General features: G+C 39.4%; 1 protein-coding gene across 2 annotated transcripts in view; it reads left to right on the forward strand.

The window, feature by feature from the left end:
* Positions 1–214: 214 nt before the first annotated feature.
* LOC119650746 (protein roadkill) overlaps positions 215–25586 on the forward strand; it is a 189967-nt gene continuing 164595 nt past the window's right edge. For both annotated transcript variants that reach the window (XM_038053823.1, XM_038053826.1), the window contains exons 1-2: positions 215–550; positions 18948–19028. In XM_038053823.1, coding sequence (XP_037909751.1) covers positions 18985–19028 — 44 coding nt within the window. In that variant the 5' untranslated portion in view covers positions 215–550; positions 18948–18984. The remainder of the gene's footprint in view (positions 551–18947; positions 19029–25586) is intronic.

A 25586-nucleotide genomic window follows, 5' to 3' on the forward strand; every position in this document is an offset into this window, starting at 1 on the left:
AAAAGGTTATATTTACAGCAATTCAGTGAATAAGAAAATCTACTATAAATTATATAGGACAGCTGAAAGGTTTCCCTCATACAGCTCTCCCGATGGCAACCAAATCCCCCTGTTGGTCTTTTTATTTTCTAATGACATTAGCCAGACATTGCTGCTTGGTTGGTAGTATTGCCAACTGACAACTATTAAGTTCGGAGTGTTGGCAGGATGGATATTTTTAGTTTGTGCAGTTGTTACGTCTGCCATCCATTTCGTGTATTGTCTGTCATTGGCAAAATCCGACTTTGTTATTTACATTTAATTGTTCGTGAGGTCGCCCGTATAGAATAAACTGCATTAATGGTGAAGTGTACGAAAATTTCGTCGACATTAGAACGTGATCGGTAGAAAGACATGGTATTGTGAGTTGAAGCTGTTCACGGGCCCTCTAGGTTACACCTCTTAAGGTGCTGATAGGAGCACTCGGGGGGGATCTGCGGTTGCAATACAGTTTCGAAAGGCAGACACTGTCGGGATAATCGGATTTTATTAAATTCAACAAGAAATAACGGTAAGTGGTCCTTCATACGGGATATGATCGATTTTGCCTTGGAAGTAATATGTCTATAAGGCTGAAATGTGAATTAGTCGCGTGTGGTGACTTTGTCTACGCTAATTTCTAAATCCACGTTATAGTACCATTTCTGAGTATATCCTCACACGTTGGGATTGTGCTCATACGTATATCGATTGCTACGTAAACAGTGTTTCCTGAATACTTCTTGGAAAATAAATTACTTTCCAACAGTTTCTACATCACCTTACCATGATTTCACTACATTGGAGTCATTGCTATAAGAGTTTCTGCAATCCTTTTATATTCTAAAGTCGCCGAAACCAGAGATTTGGCAGGAAATCAAATGGATTCTACGTCTGGCTGCTCCACAGTTTTTACCAATATATATTTTCTTGATAACTCAATATTTCTGCAAATGACAAAAGTAGTTACATTCGAAACGGAGCGATGTGAGATAGAACCGCTATAGGAACTGTTATGTCCGCTTTTGTCAAGCTATGCCTTGAAGTGGCCGTATCTTGGTGTCAAAAGGATAATTTCATGCTGGTTGTAGCTACAGTTGAATAGTCTAAAGCCTAGTAAAGTAGTGCCACACGTCGGTGCGGTGTGGGTGTGCTTAAAGACAAGTTATTTATCGTTGGCGTCGCTGGATTATTTTGCTTATTTTCTAAATTCAGAAGATGGTATTCACGAAATGCATTGTGAATGATTGTGGTGGGGAAGAAGCATAGCCTCAGAATACTTAGATCGTAGTGGTTCATTGTACTTGACTCCCACGCCTAACGAAACATCCCAGGTCCGGTGATGTATTGCAGGATTCCCGTTAGTGTATGTGATGTTAAAATTGATAGACGAGTAGCTTACTCCAAACTACAATTTTATTTTATTATGTATATATATATTTCCCGAAATATATACCATATATATAGCTAAAAAAATCCACGGACCCTCTTCCCGCCCAACCGGACCGAGGGGCGGCGAATCTAAGGATGGGCTGAAGGCAACATCCAAAGGCCCGCATCACAGCGATCATGCGTTTTAACGCAAAGTGTGTGCGACCATGAGAAAATGTATTGCTACATCCCGATTGTCGCAAACACTTCAGCCAATGGTTCTACACTACAGAGACATGGATTTTAAATCGAAGACAGGGTGGATCAAGACTGAAACCCATTAGGTCAGATTGTTACCGGACAGGACTCTTCGGACTATAGCACAGGTTGCAAGGATAAGCGCTTTCTGCATCTCCATGTATAGTCCAGCCCTAAGATCGAGCGTTTTCAGCGCTTTATGTAAGTTCTGCGGGACTAATCCCGTCCTTGAAATTACTACTGGGACTACTTCGATCTTTTGTAATCTTCCAGTCTGCTTCATATCGTCTGCCAAGGGGCCGTAGTTCCGGATTTTTTCGTGCTGTTTTTCAACAGTGTTCCGGTCCAACGGTACGGCTACGTCGATTATAAAGCACGCTCGTTCTTCCTTCAGAAGCAGAACTAGATCGGGTCTGTTATGATTAACACTGTGGTCGGTGGCAATAGTCTGATCCCACCGTAATTTGACCCGAACATTCTCTGCGGAGTATATTTATAGTAAGGATGGTAGGTTGCCACAAGTTATACTTCAACGCAAGGTTTTGATGGAGAATCTTGCAGACGGAGTTATGACGATTGGTGTACTCGGTACTGCTCAACATCCTGCACGCAGATGTTATGTGCTGGATGGTCTCCTCTTCACAGTTGCATAACCTACAACTGGAGTTGGTGATTAAGGAATCGTGAAGAATGTACCGTTTATAATTTTTTGTTGGGAGTGAAGCATCCTGAATTGAAGTTAGGAATGCTTCGGTTTCATAGAACGGTACACCATTAGTCAACCATTTGTTGGAGGCTTCGATGTCAATGCCTGACAACAACAAATTTTTGATATGACCTCCGTGAATGAGTTTCTCTTTCCACATGTCGATCTCTGCTTCTCAAGTTCAAAGGAGATCATTTATTATCTGCCATGACGGTAGCCTGATGTATTTGGCTCAAAAAAAAACTCTCGAAGAGAATGCACTTGATTGTAGTGCAACGTTTTTAAATCAAGTACCCCCCTTCCTCCCAGATGATGTGGGATAGTGATCCTCAATTTTTCGGCAGTTCTATTGTGCATGTTGTTGTTTGCAAGAACTACCCTTACCCGTCTATTGACAGATTCTAAATCCGTATTACTCCACTGTATCACAACGAAAGTTATAGAAGGACGGGAATGGCGAAGGTGTTGATTGCCATGATTTTATTTTTCCCGTACAGCTCAGTTTTAAGGACAAGATCCAGACGCCGTCCAAATTCCAGCAACTTAGATTTGATTATTGCCACAGCAGGTGTTGTTGCTTGCAGTATGTCGAGGTATTTGTACACGTCGTCCGAATCCATACCCTCAATTCGGATGTTATTTTGGCTGGATCCTTCGTTGTCGGTGTATTTTCCCCGAACAGTTGTTTTTATGCGACATTTTTCCAAACCCAACTGCATGCCGATATCCCTGCTGAACTGGATGGTGATGTCAAGCTCGCTCCTTGCTTGGTTCTCGTCTTTGGCATACAATTTGATGTCGTCAATGTACATTAAATGGCTTAATGTACATTTCGACAATATGCCATGCTTGACTTGGAACCCGTATTTGCTTTCATGCAAAAGATGGGATAGTGGATTCAAAGCCAAACAATACCACAGTGGGCTTAGAGAGTCGCCTTGGAGAATGCCACGCCTGATTGGTATCTCTCCTGATGTTTGTGAGGATACCGATAGTTTCGTGCTCCAATTCTTCATTACTGTTCTCAGTAGAAGAACGACATTCGAGTTGATTTTATACAAGCGTAACACTTGTAGTAACCACGAATGTGATATGGAGTCAAAGGCTGATTTATAATCGATGTAGGCTGTCGAGATATTTCGTTTCTGATGGAGAGCCTGCTTTACAGCTACCGTATCGATTATAAGCTGTTCTTTGCAGCCTCGGGAGCCTTTTGCGCATCCTTTTTGCTCCTCAGTTATCAATTTTTGAACATCAAGATGTTTTGAGATGTTCGCGCACAGAACTGAAGCGAAGACTTTGTAGATGGTAGGAAGACAAGTAATTGGTCGACATTTTGAAGGGCAAGAGACACACTGTTCCTTGGGGATGAGGAGAGTTATCTCCTTGGTGAAAAATGGTGGAACTAAATCAGGATCGGCAATCATCTGATTAAATTGATTTGCCAATATCCTGTGAGTGCTCTTGAACCGCTTCAGCCAGAAGTTGTGAATCCTGTCAACTCCTAGCGCCTTCCGCGCCTTCCAGTTACCTGCCTTGTCAAGGGCTGCTTCAACGTCGACTTCAGTTACGTCAGGCATGGTCATTTCGGGAAGGGCCCCGCATGAACGCATAAGGTGTGGGAGCCACGCTGCTTCTAAATTGCAACGGCTGGGTTCGCTCTAAACACTTCTCCAGAAGTCTTCTACCTGATCCAGATCGAGGTTACTTTCCCTATCCGAGTTGGTGAGATTTTAGTAGAATCCCCGTTGGTTCTGGAAGAACAAGGTGTTGTCTGTCCTTCGCAAAAAACTTTTTTGATACCTACGGATGCGATTGGAGCATACCGCAAGTTTCTGCTTCAGCATCTTCGAAACATTGAGGCTCTGTTGCAGGGTTGACTGCCTCCCCAACACTCGTGGGCACAAAATTGGGGGAAAATATATCAAATTCTTTTAATGCGACCCCAGGGACATGAAGACAGTACCCAACACGGTTAAGAGTCGCTCAACAGCATCAGAGCGGCTCTTCGCCCTTGGATGTTTTGGCGGTTATGCCGTCAACCACCAGGGACGGGAGACCTAGGCGTCGTATGGTTTGGACGAATCAACTCAACGAATTTATCGTCCGCGCCTATTACCGTGTCACAGATTTGGAACGGAATCCATCAGGGTACAGACATCGACTCCAGGATGCGTTCATAACCCGCTTCCCGGAACTAAGTCATGTTCCGGAACAGAACGTCGTCAACCAGTACCGGGTGATAGTGAATAACAACCGAGTTGCCTTACCAACTAGGCAACAAATCTTCCAAGAGGTTTCACTTGAGCTCGGGCTGGAGTCATCAAAATACCGGACTAGTCAAAGGAGTAACACAAGTACTCCACCTGTAAGGAACTCCATGAATCCAGTAGTCAGGAAAAGCTTAGTAACTGGCGATGTCGACCCAATTTGTAATGAGGTTTAGATCGCATTCCAGGTCGCATTCACAGAGTGTGCTGAGATTCTCCCAGACGCTAGGCCAAAGATCCCAAAACTGAAGTTTACTTCGGCAACTACTAGCATCATTGCTGCCGTTCACAGAATTTTGGCTGATTGCTTGGGTAGCGGGATTACTGCTACAGAGGTTCACGGCCTGATCTACGTTGCAGCTGCCACGGTTATTCGTCGTGTGATGCAAGCACTCCTTGGAAATCCATCACCAAGAGTGCACAGATGCTTTGCGAACATCATTGGAAACTACCATCTGTCCAATGATATGCCAATCGAAGAAATCCTCGAGGTGCTGAAGTAGAAACTTGCGGTATGCTCCAATCGCATCCGTAGGTATCAAAAAAGCTTTCAGCGAAGTACAGACAACACCTTGTTCTTCCAGAACCAACGGGGATTCTACAAAAATCTCACCAACTCAGATAGGGAAAGTAACCTCGATCTGGATCAGGCAGAAGGTTTCTGGAGAAGTGTTTGGAGCGAATCCAGCCGTTGCAATTTAGAAGCAGCGTGGCTCTCACACCTCATGCGTAACCGAAGTCGACGTTGAAGCAGCCCTTGATTAGGCAGGTAACTGGAAGACGCCAGGAGTTGACAAGATTCACAACTTCTGGCTGAAGCGGTTCAATAGCACTCACAGGATATTGGCAAATCAATTTAATCAGATGATTGCCGATCCTGATTTAGTTCCACCATTTTTCACCAAGGGGATAACTTTCCTCATCCCTAAGGAACAGGGTGCCTCTTGAACTTCAAATTGTCTTTCTACCATCTACAAAGTCTTCACTTCAGTTCTGTGCGCGAACATCTCAAAACATGTTGGTGCTCATAAATTGATAGCTGAGGAGCAAAAAGGATGCGCAAAAGGCTCCCGAGGCTGCAAAGAACAGCTTATAATCGATACGGTAGCTGTAAAGCAGGCTCTCCATCAGAAACGAAATATCTCGACAGCCTACATCGATTATAAATCAACCTTTGACTCCATATCACATTCATGGTTACTACACGCTTGTACTACTACGCTTGTATAAAATCAATCCGAATGTCGTTCTTCTTCTGAGAAAAGTAATGAAGAATTGGAGCACGAAGCTATCGGCATCCTCACAAACATCAGGAGAGATACCAATCAGGCGTGGCATTTTCCAAGGCGACTCTCTAAGCCCACTGTGGTATTGTTTGGCTTTGAATCCACTATCCCGTCTTTTGCATGAAAGCAAATACGGGTTCCAAGTCAAGCATGGCATATTGTCGAAATGTACATTAAGCCATTTAATGTACATTGACGACATCAAATTGTATGCCAAAGACGAAAACCAAGCAAGGAGCGAGCTTGACATCACCATCCAGTTCAGCAGGGATATCGGCATGCAGTTGGGTTTGGAAAAATGTCGCATAAAAACAATTGTTCGGGGAAAACACACCGACAACGAAGGATACAGCCAAAATAACATCCGAATTGAGGGTATGGATTCGGACGACGTCTACAAATACCTCGGCATATTGCAAGCAACAACATCTGCTGTGGCAATAATCAAATCTAAGTTGCTGGGGGAATTTGAACGGCGTCTGGATCTTGTCCTTAAAACTGAGCTGTACGGGAAAAATAAAGTCATGGCAATCAACGCCTTCGCCATTCCCATCCTTCTATACACTTTCGTTGTGATACAGTGGAGTAATACGGATTTAGAATCTCTCAATAGACGGGTAAGGGTAGTTCTTGCAAAAAACAACATACACAATAGAACTGCCGAAAAATTGAGGATCACTATCCCACATCATCAGGGAGGAAGGGGGTACTTGATTTAAAAACGTTGCACTACAATCAAGTGCATTCCCTTCGTGAGTTTTTCTATGAGAAACAATCCTCTACCCAAATACATAAGGCTACCGTCATGGCAGATAATAAATGATCTCCTTTGAACTTGAGAAGCAGAGATCGACATGTGGAAAGGAGATAACTTTGAACTTGAGAAGCAGAGAATGGGATCCCATGTCGAATGTTACTTCAGTCCAACAGAAGATCTACATGTGGAAAGAGAAACCCATTCACGGAGGTCATATCGAAAATTTGTTGTTGTCAGGCATTGACATCGAAGCCTCCAACAAATGGTTGACTAATGGTGTACTGTTCTATGAGACCGAAGCATTCCTAACTTCAATTCAAGATGCTTCACTCCCAACAAAAAATTATAAACGGTACATTCTTCACGACTCCTTAATCACCAACTCCAGCTGTAGGTTATGCAACTGTGAAGAGGAGACCATCCAGCACATAACATCTGCGTGCAGGATGTTGAGCAGTACCGAGTACACCAATCGTCATAACTCCGTCTGCAAGATTCTCCATCAAAACCTTGCGTTGAAGTATAACTTGTGGCAACCTACCATCCTTACTATAAGTATACTCCGCAGAGAATGTTCGGGTCAAATTACGGTGGGATCAGACTATTGCCACCGACCACAGTGTTAATCATAACAGACCCGATCTAGTTCTGCTTCTGAAGGAAGAACGAGCGTGCTTTATAATCGACGTAGCCGTACCGTTGGACCGGAACACTGTTGAAAAACAGCACGAAAAAATCCGGAACTACGGCCCCTTGGCAGACGATATGAAGCAGACTGGAAGATTACAAAAGATCGAAGTAGTCCCAGTAGTAATTTCAACGACGGGATTAGTCCCGCAGAACTTACATAAAGCACTGAAAACGCTCGATCTTAGGGCTGGACTATACATGGAGATGCAAAAAGCGGTTATCCTTGCAAGCTGTGCTATAGTAAAAAGAGTCCTGTCCGGTAACAATCTGACCTAATGGATTTCAGTCTTCATCCGCACTGTCTTCGATATAAGATCCATGTCTCTGTAGTGTAGAACCACCGCGTCATTGGCAGAAGTGTTTGCGACAATCGGAATGTAGTAATACATTTTCGGATGGTCGCACATACTTTGCGTTAAAACGCATCATCGCTGTGATGCCGGACTTTGGATGTTGCCTTCAGCCCATCCTTAGGTTGGTCGCCCCTCGATTCGCTTGGGCGGGAAGAGGGTCCGTGGGCTTTTTTACCTATATATATACGTAATAAAATATATATATACATAATAAAATATATATATACATAATAATAAGCAACTGGTCTATCAATTTTAGACTTAACTACAAATAGAAGACAATATCTAACCTCTTAGTATGTGATGTTTCCCGCTGCAACTGGAGTACCTCAGCACCAAAGATCCATAAGCGGGGCATTAACATAGAAAATGCTCCGTGGATTTCGCTTTCATATTACAGAATAGACAGGTATCGTCTTGTACAATTGCTTTCTGGACATATTTCCAGCTACTGCATTATGGCCAGTCGTGCATTCTGACTCCTAAAAGTCTTCCTGCTTTGCGACAGGATAAACTTTGCAGTAAGTTTGTTCGGTATGTTTAGCAGTATTCAGACTCTGGTATTGTTGCAAGTTTTTGCTAGCAGCATTAGCCAATGCTATTGATACCCCAGTTGCTGGCTCCGGTTCCGGCATGGAAGAAACTGAAACCTGTTTTGCTAAGGCATTTGAGATTTAATTCATCTTTACACCACAGTGATCAGATACCCAGAGTAGTTCCAACGTACTGAATCTAGAAATAAAGTTCAATTGGTTTATATATTCCTGAACAATTTTGGAGGTGATCAAATTACTACTCTGCGCTCTCAGTGCAAATCGCAATGCGTCTGCCCTTCAATCGCTCCTCCATTACCCTACTTACCGCCCCTAGGATCGCATACACTTCAGCCTGAAAAACCGTTGCATATTGTCCCAGAGGGAAAGCCTACTTCCGGAGAGGTAGGCTCCGTCTCCAGAACCCTTTTCTGTGATTCGGCCATCAACAGAGAAGAATCCCATATACCCCACCATGCACCTCTTTGGGACTTCCTAGCTTCCTCTATGTTTCGGGATTCTTCATATATTTTACCAAACGGCAAAGGGACTCGAGAATCGGAAAATATAAGAACAGGGTTTAGTTCTCCAACTAACTTTTCCGTTAATGCCTCTCACTCCCGTTCTTTTCTCATAGGCGTCAATGAATGAATGAATGAATTGGTTTCATTGCAGTGTTTTCAATAAATATATCCAAGGGCTGAAAATTGCTTAATGCATCTAGAGCTGCGCTGAATGTTATATTCACGGCATTGGTAATACCCAGACACAAAGTTCTTTATAGTGCGGCTAATTTACGGTGAAAATTGTTTGCCCCACCTTAACGCACCACACTACAGATATATACCCGAACATCAGCCTAATGATAGCAACGTATATCCACAATACCACATGAACCTCATGTCGAGGCAAAGATCCGTCTGCACTACCCACAGGCTTTACCTCTGCAAGTTTGTTCCAAAGAAGCTTTTTATCTAGAATGTCACTTAATCGGAGACCATGTAGTTTCCTCCTGTTTGTAAATGATAGCAGGGTGTCAATCAAATCAACAGCACATTGTATATTTCTACACACCGTTCCAAGATCCCGATCAACAGCTAACACAACCACGTCATCCGCATAAGCTTGAGTGTGTATTGACAGATTTTGCAGTTCCTATAGTTATGAGCCAATTAACATACTCCACAGAAGTGGCGATAGCATACCTCCTAGATTTCATGTAGATGCATCATAGTTCTGAGAACAGGACTACCGCAATGGATAGAATAGTTTTGAAAAGTACTAATTGAGCCTTCACATTCGATACCACACGTTGGTAAATCGGAAGTTCGACGTTACAAGTATAAAAAGTTTTGTTGATTTTTTTTATATAATTATATTTAGTTGCACCGTGATTTCATTGATATTTAGATCGTGGTGAATATACGTTGAATATATCCGATATTCAATTCGACGTGGTACTGATATTTTATCTCGTAGGGAGTAGTAGTTTGTCCTGAAAGGAATAAATTTGACCTAGCATAACTTTGTTAATAATAGTAGGATTTTCACCAAAGTTTCCAGTGTGATACTTCCTGTTAACCTTATCTTACCGCTAAATTTTACAGATCTGGAATGAATTTCAGTTGAGGTTCAAAGGAAATTTTTAAAATCTAATAATGTACTATTATTAACTTTATTTGAGCAGCTGTCGGGGGATTATTTTAAGACCTAGGTACCATGTGCACAGACCATTATGATTTTATTTTCAGATTATAGGTTACAGTTTCCAACTTTCCATCAAATTTCGTATGAATAGAAGTAACTGTTTCTGAAAAAATGGGTATGACAGACAGACCGACGGACAATAGGCAGACAGTAAACCGATTTGAAGAAGGTTTTGTTTTCAACAAAGGTTATTGTATATTATGATAATTATAAAAATAAAAGGAGTTTGTTGCGACTTAGATTTACTTATAAAATAATCTTTTTTTTTCAACTATATGTGTAAGTGTAATCGTGGACATCGCACACTGGCTTAATATTATTATTTTCCCTCGAAAACTCAAAAATACCCTTTAAATATTGCAGAACTATCTCCAGAAAACTCTAATGAAGTAATGTTAGTAGCCTCTTCGAAAAAAGTCTAAAAAATATGATAAATCACCGGTATGGAAGCCTCAGATCCAAAAGTGGTAAACTTTTCGGAACGGAATTAAAATTTTAAATTTCATTACGTCATGAAATTGTCGTACATTCGTTTTTGAGTTTTTGCAATTTTTATTACGTATTACGGTATTTCCTTTACATATTCCGAAAGTGTAACATATTGGAAATATACAAATCCCAGATTGAAATTCAAAATATTTCTAAACTTATGGCACAAAGAATGGAGCGCGCCATAGTAGGTATAGAAATGAAAATTAGCCGGCGGCAGCTACTTCGATTGTGTTATTAGACACTATTAGAAATTATTAGAAAATAAGAAATTTACACAGTATACGAGAAAAAACTTGAATTGGTAATTTCGTATATTGTCAAAACTTTAAACGCCTTTTAGCCGAAACTACATTTTCAAAGTGGCAGGGAAGCACCCACAAAAACTACTTAACCGATTAAGGTGAAATTTGAATTCAATAAGAATACGATATGCGGAACATCAAAAATACCTAATTTTCTAATAATTTTTTTTAACTATTTAACATAAAACAAGTCAAAAACCGTAAGCACTACGTTTCGGTTATGAAAGGTTTTGTGTATTTTTTATGTTAGAATATTTGAGTGCAAAAGTGTTCCATTTTTACGCAGCTCGTAGTTCGTATGCATTTAGCGTGTCAGACTACTCGCTTCAGTGTGATATTGATATTATGTTTTAACTTACAGTAAATTTATACGAGACAGACAATTTTGAGCCACTGTAACTTTGCAATTGGGGATAGTAACAGGATCTGACGACAACGCAACTGAGCTCCGGACAGCGAAGAGCTGGGATCCAACTCTTTGGCTCCGTGAAGTCTTCAATCGCATTATTGAGGAAGGTAGAACAGCATCTGACTGCGCGGGAAAATTTTACTTTGTTCTGCACAGGAGGAAACTCCGTTCTCTCTATGCTGTTATATGGGTGCAGCACGAAGGAAGTGATCGCAACTCAATTTGAAAGCTCGAAGCATTTGTTAACACCTGTCTCCGCCGTATCATCATCGAGAGTTTTGTGTTTCCCTAAGTGAGAAACTTTGACTACACGACATTCGCAATGCATGGTTAAACATTCAATTGTACAAGAAACATTTACACAATTAATTTATGGAAAATACTGTATCGATAATAGTCAACTTCATACGATTCACACTGAGAGTTCAATATAATCAACAAATGCACAGAAATTCACTTAAAACAGGAACAAACAAGTCGGAATATCGGAAGCTCGCGCTTCGGGTATAAAGGTTTTATGTTCATTTTATGCAAGAAATTTCAACGCACATTTTTCTATCCGTATATAGCTACAAATCCAAGAAAATCCTTTATATTTTTCCAAAGTACAAGACATACATACATATTACAGGCATAGATATTACGCTCACCCTAAACAAACAAACTGCCTATTCCCGAAGGCGGTACACATATATGCCCTTATATAAATTGATCGTACCCATATTTCCGATTTACTTCTTATATCTATTTCAATTAGGCACTACCCGCAAAGTTACACACACATCTGGTTGACAAATAACTAAAAAACTAAAACAAAATAATTCTCTGGGACCCAATTCATAAGAACTCATTTCGTTGTGGTATTGACGAAATGATAGGTGATGATGATGTCATGCTGGTTGTAGAGGGTACGAAATTCACAAAAAATTGTAAAGTTTCACCCCCTATAACTTTGTTAATAATAGTTGGATTTTCTTCAAACTTGACCAAACCGTGCATTATGATCTTCACTACACGCATGCTGTACTTCTGGGCTGAACAGAAGGGGGGTGCCGGGTAAATTTCTAAAATGTGGAAATATACTATTATTAACTTTATTTGTGCAGATATCGGAACCGAATATATTTTGAGGCCTAGATTTCGTAGAGATGCACCACTGTGATTTTTTTCAGATTTTTCGGTTGGACAGGTTGTGAGCACGAGACCTGTTACACTTTTTGGGGGTCATATTTTGAGCCCTCACCCCCCTATGTTTCACCCAACATCAAATATTGAACCAGTTTCAAAAATTACTAATTGAGACCTTTCATTTGATACCCCACATGGCTACATTTTACACAAAACCTTAAAAGGACTGGGGAAAAATAGCTTCTTCATCATATGAAACTTTAGAATTTTGTTCCTATGTCAATTATTCTCGTTAATTATGACGTTAACATCTTATTTCTATGAATTACGTAGTAAACTTGCGCGAAATGGATAATTTTTAAATGTTATAACTTTGACCCTAATAGCCGGATTCCCACGATATTTTTCACCATGATGCGTTATTCTCTACACTGCTGCTTGGTTCTCCTAGGGTAAACTTAAGGGCGGTTTTCCGGTTAATGCCGAAAAGTTGGTATTATGGTATTACCAGGTGGATGATTCATCATAATTTGTAGACTGTGAGTAGACTGGCACTTCTACCTAGCAACTGCTCTACTTAATCCTCTAGCAGTTACATAATTTTCAGATAGTAGATCACTGCGGTTGAAAGGAAATTCAATTAAATTATTTCAGGGAGTTCCCGACTTGCGTGCGTCGAGCAATAAAACTTGTGTCCCGAATGCCGAGATGAAATGGGAAGATCTACAACGGATGATTTCCTCATCCCATATCTCCTCTTGACCCGGGGGCAATGAAGCCTGACCTTTAGGAACCCTCCTCGTCCTTGTCTCGGTATCTACCGCCAATTGAGTGATGTTCCTTTTTAAGGTTTTGGGTGCAACAGAACCTTATTAAAATCGATTCGAAATTTGGCCAGAATATGTCTTCTGTGCGTCCCTTGACATGCAACGAGTTCATACATACGGAACAGAGGTGTATTTTTTTCGCAGAATATGAAATGGCTCGATTAGTTCTTATTTGATTGTACGATTTACGAGTAGTACGGAGAAAGGGTCGAAAGCAACCCTTGAAGAAAAATTAACTTAGAGGGATTCATGTGCCCTTTATTCGAATAAGAATCAAACATAATTTATACATAAAGTAATACAACAATGAAACGAATAAAGAAAAACCGTAGCCATGTTTAGTCGTGATATCGGATGGAATAGATGGATTAGAAAAGTGTCGAATCCAAGTCATTCGCAAAGGTCGTCGTGAGCCGCATGCTGGACAGTGGTGACTTCCACATCCAAGCTATGACCGAGACACACTTCGAAATTTTGCAAGGAACCCCCATGCTCGAATTGGTGATCTGAAGGATGCTGTGCTGTCTGAATTCCTGCAACGTGTAAAGGTGGTGCTGAAATCGCATCTTTTGGGGAAGAATAAAAAAAGCGCATTGAATGTATTTTCCAAGCCAGCGAATTATGAATTCGGAATATTGCTGTGGACGAAAATCGATCTGGAAAACGTCCAGCAGCGGATACGGACTACTATGTCCAAATTTCGAATGCATCATTCAAACTCTCCTGTTTAGCGGATGATTCTGCCTCGTGACACCGGAGGTAGGGATATGTTGACGTGGCGACACATCACCGCCAAATTGACTGTGAGTCAATTCATCACTGTGAGTCCTTTGCATGCGGCTGTTTGCAAGGCAAGGCAAGGTTTGTGGGCTGACTTCACTTAACTTGAAGGATCGATCTTTCAATCCTCTGAGTGTGGTGAAGTCAGATCAGGAGCGGATCGATGAATGGAAGTCAAAAGCAATGCACGGTAAGCACGTGAATTATCTGTGGCAGTTATTTGTCGAACAGATGGGAGTTCTTTGCTGAGACGGAGGGATTTTTATGTGCCATTCAGGATGACTTGGTCGCTACACGAGCTTATAAAAAATCCATGATAAGAGAGCGGGTGGAGAACGACCAGTGCAGAATTTATGGTTCGGCGTTAGAGACGTTGGACCATCTTATTTTTGGCTGCACTGAAATGACACCAGTGCAATGCACGAAAAGGCATAGTACTGTATCTAAAGTGAGTCACCGAATCTTGTATACAAGCATGGGCTGATCACGGGAATATGGCCGCCGGGAGTACTTGATAGCTCTGTATTGGGACCGGTAAGATACTGTGATACTGAGTAACTGATGGCCACATACTGCACAATTAGCTGGAGCGACCCGCCTGGTCAACTAACAGTACGTTGACAAGATGGGCCGCTCCGCGTATATACTATATTATTATGAGGTAGCCCTTCTTGTAGCAACATTGCACGAAAAGACGTGAAGAAAAGGTGAACTATGAGTCAATGGCTCGGAAGATCAAAGAAATTAGGCGTCTCGAGGAAGTGGTTGTAGTTTCCATAATGTTTATCAGGTACAGTTATTGTACTTAAATCCTTCACCGCTTTTCTTGATGTCCTGAGATTCCCAGACAGTCTCGTTCAAACCATGCGGAAGTACAACAATCTGCATACGTGCTCGATGTTACGGTCTCACCGGTCACCACCACTAGAGTCCCTTTATCTTTTAAGTAGGTAGAACCATCCGAACCTAAATATTAGACACTTAATGCTAGTATCGGTATTCACCTAGATTGTAACAATTCGGAAAAAATAAAAATAAATCGTCGGAATGCAAAAATAACGAACGTAAATAAGAAAGGTCCACCGCTAGAAAAACTGATCCACTTTAGTGCGAGTAAAAATTACTCAGGAATCGAGCAATACCCAAACTGTTCAAGAAGGACAACTTCTTCCGAAATTCACACAACACAAGCTACTTCACCCCACATTCGTTGTTCATTTCAAATCACCTAAGTCCGAAGTGATTTCATGGCTGGCATAAAAATCCTACTGTTTTGGTCCGATTGTGTTCAAATCACAACTTGGATTTTTGGAACTTAATCACCTGAAATGAACCGGCGATCGAAAAGTTCGACTCTCGTGCGTAATAACAAAAATCCCAGGCGTCCTTGGCGACACTCGGCGTACAATTGGCAGTTTCCCAACAGTGTCTTGTTCTTCTTTACCACCAGCACCACTTTGCTTTGTCAAAAGCACGATCTGGATTGAATCGTGAGGCTTTCATATCATCATGTAGCGTATCAAGCCACCGTTGTTTCGGCCGGCTTTTGGACGTTTCCCATCGAATTTTATATTCAAAACAATTTTGCCAAGTGAATTTTCGTTAGCCCAAAGTGCATAATTATACAATTGAGAGGCCTTCTCGCAATTTTTTCACGTTCGGTACAACCCCATATCGATCGCTGATTTCTTCGTTTCGAATATGATCATGGAGTATTACACCAATGGTCCAGCGCGACATCTTCATTTCCATTGTCGGCCAACATTCTGAGCCATAGAGGGTAATACGGCAGACGACACTACGGTAAATTTTGGTTTGAAACGTTCGTTGATACGTCGATCACACCCGTTGTGGAACGACACTTCATCCAAGTTGGGCAATTGGCTGATAGTATTGTTGCGAGATGTTTAAAAAGTTCTTTTCGGGGTAGGTTACTGCAGCTGACAGTGGTAGTGTCTGTTTCATTGAGATCAGTGTATAAAAATACTGTTTTATTCAGATTCAATCTAAGACAGTGTTGCATGAGGCGATCATTCCACTTTTGGATTAGTTGCTCGAGATCAGCTTTACTATGATCTGCATTGAGCAGTGTATAGGGCACTGCACGTTAGATGTTCCGTGTGAGTGTCTATAACAAGAACAAAGAGAAGTGGTGAGAGGGCGCTTCCTTAATAAACACCATTAAAGTCATGAAGCGGTTTTGATTCACTCTCCACCCTTGGAACTTTACTTGTAGGATCATAATAGAGCAATTTAACCCAACGCATGAATTATTCTGGTAAAATGTGTTGTCGCAGAGCATACTCGATGAATTTGTCTGGTACGATCAAACGCCATCTTTAGATCCGGGAATGCAATGTAAAGAGGCGTTTCTTTTCATGGACCACCAATGGGAAGTATCTCGGTTGATGAACCGCTTGCCTGGCTTGGTAACCCCGAGCCTTGCATAGATCGCTTTGTGGTTCGTGGTTTTAACTTGGTTCTACGATTCTTTGACATTCGTAACAGTAGGTAATCCCGTAAATCATTTTTTCTGTTTTTTTTTTCACGAAATGCCAGCATTTAATTCGCGGCGGGCCAGTGCGTTTCTCACCCTGCTTTATCGGTGGCTTCACTTGCCAGACAGCAATGAACGGCTGATGTTGAGGTGCGATGGTCTCATAGGAAACGGTTTTAAACTCAGTGACAGTGATAAAATGTCGACGTCTTATGAGGATATAGTCAATTTGGATTTTACTGTTCCCACTATAAAAAATTATGAGACAGCCGTTTACTTCAAACCCTCCGCGTTTACCTGGGCTTGGGACCAGCGTATTGTGTAAAGAACATGGCGGATTTAGCTATTATTTCTTTATTGCTTGCCGGATCAAGCTGTACAAAAATTCAATTGTGAGCTATTATAGAAACATAAATAGCATTGCAATGTCAATTACAACAAAAGGAAAGGTGGGCAATGGTTATTGTTAGGGTTTTGTGTAAAACAAAACCTTTTAAAAACCTTAAAATCGATTAATTGTCTGTCTGTCTGTCACACGCAATTTTCTTTGAAACGACTAAACCGATCTGAATGAAATTTGGTGAACAGATGAGAACTATGAAATCCCACGCATACAGGGAGTGACATAGGTTGAGGTTGAGTTTAAAGGGGGCTACTCATACATACAAAGGGGAGATTTAAAAGAATTGTTTACCTGATATAGTCATGTGGGGTATTAAATGAAACTGATATTAGTTTTGACGTGAACTGTAAAGTGCGCGAGTAACGAGTCAAAATGTGCAAACTTACAATGAGACAGGATTCATTTTCGGAAACTACCCAACCGAAAAATCCGAAAAAAAGCAAGGTGATGCGCTTATATGAAATCTAGGCCTCAAAATATGTGCCATTTCGATATCTGCTCAAAAAAAACCCTTAAGTTTATCCTAGGAATACTAAATTTTGCAACAGCATAGAGGACAATTTCACAGAAATCTATTAACGCCAAAGTTATAGTAGTTCAAACTTCGCGCGAATTTACTGCTTCTAAAGTCATGCAAGTAATTAACGGGAATAATTGACATTCGCGTGAAATATTAAAGTCGCATTTATGGAAAATCTACTTCTCCTCAGTTCTTCTGTGAAATCTAAGCCTCGAAAAATGTCCCACTCTGATATCTGTCCAAAAAACTTACTAATAGTATATTACAAACTTTTAGAAATTGACCCTTAAGTTCATCCTAAGAGTACTAAATTTTGCTCCATAGAGGACAGTATCGTGCATACGCATGTCAAGTTTCAAATCCGGTTATTAGTGTCAAAGTTATAGCAGTTCAAACTTATCCGTTTTGTGCGAGTTAACTGCATCCTAAGCCGCGCAAATAAGATGCTGACGTCATAATAACGAGAATAATCGACATTCGTAAACACAAAACCTTATTAAAATCGGTGCAATGTCTGTCTGTCACACCTGATTTACTCAGAAACGGCTGAACTGATTGTTACGAAATTTGGTGAGAACATGTGTTCCGTGTGTCCTTTTAGATGCAGCGAGTGCGCCATTTTGTGTTGGATTTTAAAGGGGGCTCCCCATAGATGCGAAAAGAAGATGTACATTCTTTTTACAGGACATGTGGGGTATCAAATGGAAGGGCTCATTATTCATTACTTTTCGAAACTGATCTTTTTTCGAATACTGGGTGCAACATGGGGGAGATAGGGCACAAACTGTGTGTTCCAAAACGTGAAACAGGTCTCGATCTCAGAACCTACCCAACCGAAAAATCTGCAAAAAAAATCACAGTGATGCAACTATATGAAATCTAGGCTTCAAAATACATCCCATTCCGATATCTGCACAAATAAAGTTAATAATAGTATATTACCATGTTTTGGAAACTTACCGGAAAGCCCCTTTTAAGTTCACCCCAGGAGTACAAAATTTGATGTCAACATAGACGATAATATAGGACATAAGTTTGAAGGCAATCCGACTATTGTTAACAAAGCTGTAGGAGGTCCAAGTTTCGCATTTTAGGTAAATTTATGGCACCCAAGACATGTATGACGTCATCATCATATAAAGTGAACTTATATGAACGACGGTGCCGTAGGAACGTTTTAATTTTCTTTTTTGACTTTTTTTTAGTTATTTGCATTTCAGTGTCAATTAATCTAGACATATTCTAACAAAGCTTGCCGGTAATAACCAATATAATACATATTTGTGGTCTGGTTACCAGCGTTGCGGGAGATTTTAAGCTTGGTGGATTTTGGGTAGAGATTTGGAAACAAAGTTGAAATGATAATTTAAAATGAGTATTCAAAAGTCGTTAATTATTGTTTAATGTAAAATAGGGATGGGTTCAGGGAAATGGAAATTTGGTGATGAAAATAATAAGGTAGTAGGAAAGGAGAAATGTTGCGTATAATTAAATGAATTTCTCTATCAGCCCGACGAAAAACAACAAAGAGACAAGATAATTTGCATATTGTCCAACCGCGTATAGTAAAATTGTTTGTTTTCGGTTTCTTTTACACTTAGTTTAAATGAATTTACTCATTTCGTTTTTTTCAATTTCAGATAAAGTGATCGGACAATTTACTATTTCTCATTGTTAATGGAAAGCACGACAACAAATTATCAAGACCGCGATTATCGAAGGTAAGTGCTAATTAATGCTTCTGGTAGTTATTAAGTGATAAGAAATATTTCGGGAAATTATGTTTACACCAATGAACGAACACTAGGGCATTTCCACATTTTATACGTTACTCCTGTTGCATGGAGAGAAGTTGTTAAATGTTTGTTGAACTTTAATGATTAAAAAGAATTGAATTGATTCCCCATTCATTTTTCTCACTCATTTTTAAGGGTTTGTTTGCAAAAAAACACTTTATTAAAATGGCTTCAATTTATGTCTGTCGGTCTATCACACGCACTTTCTTCAGAAACGACTATACCAATTGACACGAAGTTTGGTGAGAAAGTGGGAACTGTGAACACCCAGACATGCAGTGAGGGATATCCTTCTACGTTGAGGTAAAAGGGGTAAAAGGGGTTATCAAATTTTTTTTCACCATATATAGTCGGGTATCAAATGAAAGGTCTCGATTAGTACTTTTCGAATCCGGTCTTAGTTTTGAGATTTGTTAGAAAGGTGGGGAGTGGGAAGGGTGGAAAATGATGATTTTTTTAACGGATCCATTCTCAGAAACCATCCAACTGAAAACTCTGAAAAAAAATCATGAAGTGGCCTCTATATGGTGTCCAGGCCTCAAAATACTCTCCACATCGATATCTGCACAAATTAAGTTACTAATAGTATATTACCATATTTTTGGAGAAGTTGAGTAAAAACTCCCCTTAAGTTTATCCCAAGTTATAAAAGTTGGTAGTAGTATAAAATATAATACGAAGCACATAACAAAGTTTCAGTAGCTCAAAGTTGACTTTACCGTGTAAATTTACTGCAACTAAATATCAATATCACACTAAAGTGAGTAGTCTAACATGCTAAATGCATATACATAACGGACTACATATAAATATTCTCACAGAGGAAACAAACAAAACCTTTCATGCCTGAAGCGCCGAACTTCCGGTTTCCTGCCTTGTTGCTAATTCACTCTGGAATTTAATTTGCTTTCTATTACGGTTACATATGAGGACATTTTTTGCAACTGGCTGGTTATAAATGATCTTGAGGAAAAAGTAGCGTTGTGAGATGGCCTCGAAGCTATTTGTTCCAAAAAATATTATATAAAGCAAGGGTTTCATACAATATCCAGCAGTGAATATAGGGAATGAATTCAACCCCCTTAGCTATTAGATGACGTTGTAAATTCGAGTTATCGACATTCCCGTGATTTTCGATATCTTACATGTGTCTATATTGTTATCCTACTCCAGGATTCCTGTATGTATAGAGGGTGATCAAATTTTCAGAGCCGCTCACATTTTTATCAATTTTTGAGAATACGAAATGCAAGAAACCAGCAAAAATGTTCTGTATAGCTTTTACACAACCTAGTTAGTTCATTCGCCTTCCGAAAAACATATATACAGTATGCAAAATTCGTATTCGTACACCCATTTTTTCACCTATTATTTGTTATTTTTAAGTCAAATATAACATTAAGAGATAAATAAATTGTATATTATTATAGCAAATGAAGAGGTTAATTCATGTACATAATAACAAGTATAAAATATATTTTAAACTTAATAATAAAAACAGTAATTCATATAAAACTCAAAACAAACTTCGTATTCGTACACCTACAGACTTCAAAAAATGTGCTACAAATATAGTTTTAGTACTTCGTGGGAAATCCTTTTTGTTTTATTATTGCTCTAAGCCTATTTGGCATTGATTGAACTAATTTTTGGGTTAAGTTCGGTGAAATATTTTGCCATTCGGTCTGCAAGGCAGTTTTCAGGTCTTCTTTATTCCTAATACTGTAATTTTTTAGATTCTTCTTGAAAATAGACCATAAATTTTCTATTGGGTTAACGTCAGGACTCTGTGGAGGCGTGTTTAAACACTTTCGACAATTGTAGAGTAGCCAAAGCCGCGTGTGAAGTGCCGTATGCTTCGGATCATTGTCCTGTTGAAATATATACTTCCTACGAATTCCTAAATTTTGTGCACTCTGATGTAAATTAGTTTTAAGAATTTGCACATACTGCTTCGCGTTCATTATTCCATCAATAAAATGCAAGTTTCCAACACCAGAAGCTGCAAAACATCCCCAAATCATCAACGAACCACCTCCATGCTTAAATGTAGGAAGCATGTTTTTTGGATATAGCCTCGTATTTTTTCTCGCCATATACGAACCCGTCCGTCCGACAACTTTAGATTAATTTTGCACTCGTATGAAAAAATTACTCGTTTCCAATAACGAAAATCCTTGTTTAGATATCTTTTTGCAAAGTTTAACCGTTTTTTTCTATTGCATTATTGATAAATGGCTTAGAAGCGGGAGTCCGGCTCTGTATACCGAATCTACGCAAATAATTCCGAACACTTTGGGGTGTAATTTTAATTTGGAACTGGTTTTGCAAAAGTCCTGCTAATTTCGCTGCACTTATCGTGTTATCCTGTCGAACAACACGCCGAACAAAGGATTGGTGTCTCCTTGACAAAATTAATCTGTTTCCATTTCTTTTTTTCTTCTCGATTCTACCAGACGAATTGTAAATCTTTACTACAGATTGAATTGTCGAGTGACTCCTATGCATAATTTTTGCAATTTGTCTCAAGGATTTACCATCCTTGTATAGCTGTATCACTATCTTACGATCACTGTTCGAAAATTCACTACCTTTTCGACTCATTTGGAAAATTTGTTAAAGAATTAACTCTTTATTTGTAATTCCCAAAACACTTTAGCTCGAACTGTCAACCACACTTTTTCAAGAATTTACCGTTAGAATTTTACAGTGCAAAATGATTAATATCGTACAGGGATTGAGTTCAAGCCGCTAGTCGGGGTGTACGAATACGAATTTTGCTTCGATTGAATTTGGAAATTGTTCTCTTGAACAAACGGATGTAAATAAAATTTAAGATTAATGTTCTATAACAACTACATACATATTTATGTAAAAAATTGTTATATAAGATTGAACGAATTTTCTATCATTTCTCAGAAATAACCCAAAAACCCGCAAAATATAGGGTGTACGAATACGAATTTTGCATACTGTATATGTATTCATATATATATTTCAGGTCTTACTCCGCCATGAATTGTAAACGCATAGCTGCACCGGTTCTGGCACGTGCCAGGTAGTGCAGATAATGACAAGAATCATCGAGTCTGCTACGAATATTGTAAATTCTATTTATATTGGTTTAATATTATTACGCGGTATTTACTCAAATCGAAAAAATATTTGAAACTACTTCGTATAATAAAATTAGAAATAAACTATAGCAGTATGTCTACATATATGAATTTAATATTATTGTTGAGATAAATAAAAAATGACAAAAGTGTTCGCAAACCGCATTTTTAAGGTTTTTAAGGTTGTAAAATAAAACCTTATTAAAATCGGTTTATTGTCTGTCACACGCATTTGCTGGGAAAATGGAAATTGTGAACGCCCAGCCATAGAGTGGTTTTCATCGTTCGACGTGGAATTTAGGGGGAGGGGGTGGTCTTGTTCTCTCTGTGAAAATTCTAATACTTTGAATGTTAGTAGCACGTGAAAAGAAGAAATACAAAAAAAATGTTGATGCCTGAAGCGTCCAGCTTCCGGTTTCTCAACTGCTTTCAAATATTTAAAAAATCAATAATGTGAAATAGAAAATTCGAGAACATTTATATTTGAAATCCACTTTCATTGGGAAAGTATAAAACATAATTAATTTTTTATTCGTATTGAATCGAAAATTCAAAAATAACGATATTTCACTGTGGATAATTGTTCGTACATACGCAGTATACCCAAGAAGAGTTTAAAATATTGAAAATATGATACGTTAACAGTTATTTGCTCTCAACAACTGTGTGCGATAGTTGCGGGAGCGCAATCAAGATTTTCAGTTTCTTCAAGTCCAGTGGTTAGAGCGCTACACTGTCGTAGCGGAAGGTCGCGGTTCAAATCTCACTATCGTCAGGGATTTTTTATTGTGACTGGATCTCCGAGTCAAATGAGGGTAATAATCACAAGCGAGCGCAATGGTGATCATCTCCTACAGCGCACTGTAGTTCTGTAATGTACCGTTACGCTTTTGAATGAAGTGCTCTAAATGCTTCAAGACCCTGATTCAATTGGATTCTCGCGCCATTATTATTATTCAGTTTCTTCTGATCGAGTCTTCGCCTATTATTCACGGGAAGTATCTTTTAAAGATTATTTGCGGCTTACTTTTCGTTTTGCTATTTTATGCTTCAAAAGTTCTTAGCAATGATTAATTGGAATAAGATCACGCGATTGCGGAGGCATATAAAGCTGTCTTGATGCATAATAAAGTAACCCTTCGCTACGTGTACAGTGCACCTTGGATCATCATCTTGTTGAAGAATCCAATGCTCTCCAAGACCAAAACTCTCCACGCAAGGATTTAAATTTTGATCAAGAAGGCCCTTATCTTGAGGTCGATGTATTATATTTTCAATAAAAGCGAAACGAGAAAGTTAACACCATAAAATCACCTAAATTTTTCTCTTTTTCGATTGCATTGCTTCCAGTTAGATTTTTAAATCCCAGTTGAATTAAACCACCAATTTCACGATAAGATTTCCTTATTATATATTGTTAATGAATGAAATCTTAAATTTCTATATTAATTTCTTTACGAGCACTCATTTTCTAGGTTTTCAGCACAAAATTTCACAGAATACTAAATATATGCTATAGATATAAGTAAAAATGGACAAAATAAGGGTATTTCAGCAAAAATCCCGTTTTTCAAACTAAATAAGAAGCAATATATTACACAATAAGTAGTGTACGAACACTTTTGCCCATAGAAAAATATCGTTATTTTTTTTATTTTTGAATAAATATTGCGTTGTGTTGTATATTTTATTAATAAAACTGCATTTCAATCGCAAATACATTCAAACGTTTGGGTTAGTACCAAAAATCTATTAAATTTTGAAGAAAATGTGGTGTGCGAACACTTTTATGCTTAACTGTCTATCTTCAAACTTTTAAAACTTTTGTTTCAATAATCTTCCATTGGAAACAATTGTGGAAAAACTGAAAAAAGCATGGGGTCTTTAAATGACCCCCGCTGAATTATTTCTCCATTACCCAATTTTTAAGGTTTTGTGTAATGCAAAACCTTATTAAAACCGGCTTACTGTCTGTCTGTCCGTCACACGCATTTTTCTCGGAGACATAGCGATTGACACAAAATTTGGTGGGCAGGTGGGAACTGTGAACGCTCACGCATACAGTGAGTTACATCCTTTTCTATCGAATTAGATGGGGGGTCCCAAACATGCAAACTACCCAACCGAAAAATCTGAAAAAAATCAGGAGGCTGCTTCTATGTGGTGCCTGTTCAAACAACGTTAATAATAGTATGTTACTATAATTTTCGGTAATTGGCTGTAAACCCCCCGTTAAGTTCATCCTAGAAGCACGAAATTATAATGTAGGCTATAACATAGAGCATGATCCTACCGAGGTTGGTGGAAATCGCACTATTACTAACAAAGTTATAATAGGTCAAAATTGTCGCTTCTTTGCAAGAGTATGAATCTCAATATCACCCGAAATTGGATACTCTCACATAATATATGCATATATTACGTGCTTCGTACTAATGGAGAAAATACATACTAAAATGTCTATATAAGAAATACACAAAACTTTTCATGCTTAAAGTGTCCAGCTTCCGGTTTCCCGACTCATTTTTAAGAGGTGGACATCTTAAAAAGACTAATCCCAGGGTCCACATCTCCTGAAATTGTGGGATATTTCACCACTAAAACTATCTCTCGTTAAGCTACGACTGATATTTCCCTACCCAGTAGCTTAGTTCGCACATCTGGTATGCTCTACGACAACATTTAGTGCCAGAAAAACTCGTGTGTTGGGTTCAGTTGCTCTACCACGATCCGAAAGGTGAAGTTCGAAGTGTGGTGGGTGTATCAAAACCGCTTCGTGCCTCTGTTAGTGTTCATCAAAGTAGCGCCCTCCAACCACTTCTCTTTGTTCTTGTTATAGACACCGTCATACGGGATATCCAACGTCCAGCGCCCTACACACTGCTTTATGCAGATGGTGTTTTCCTAGCATCTGATAGCAAAACCGATCTCGAGCAACTTGTCCAAAAATGGAATGATCACCTCATGCAACACGGTCTCAGATTGAATCTAAACAAAACTGAATTTTTGGCGCGAAACGTGATTGGTACCCACGATGGTACATAAAACCTGGAAAATGCCTGCTGAATCAACACCAACAGCTCTACTACCAAAACCTATCTCCACCTCTACGTAGTTACCGCTGGGAGGCCCTTTCTTAACGAAAAGCTGCAGACGGAGAAGGATTAAGGCGAGAATCGCGCGCCTATAAATGGGATAAATTGTACCAACTGGTCCTTCAGGTTGGGGGTTAGGTAGGGCTGACAAACCTAAACGGAAAACCAACGTTACGAAGCCACAGAAGGAGCCTTGGACAGGATGGACTTTACAACGACGACGGAATAACGATTTGCGCATTTTCTCATGGAACGTGCGCTCCCTGTAAAGA

The sequence above is a fragment of the Hermetia illucens genome, chromosome 3 (assembly GCF_905115235.1).
Source record: "Hermetia illucens chromosome 3, iHerIll2.2.curated.20191125, whole genome shotgun sequence".
Classification (NCBI taxonomy): Eukaryota; Metazoa; Arthropoda; class Insecta; order Diptera; family Stratiomyidae; genus Hermetia; species Hermetia illucens.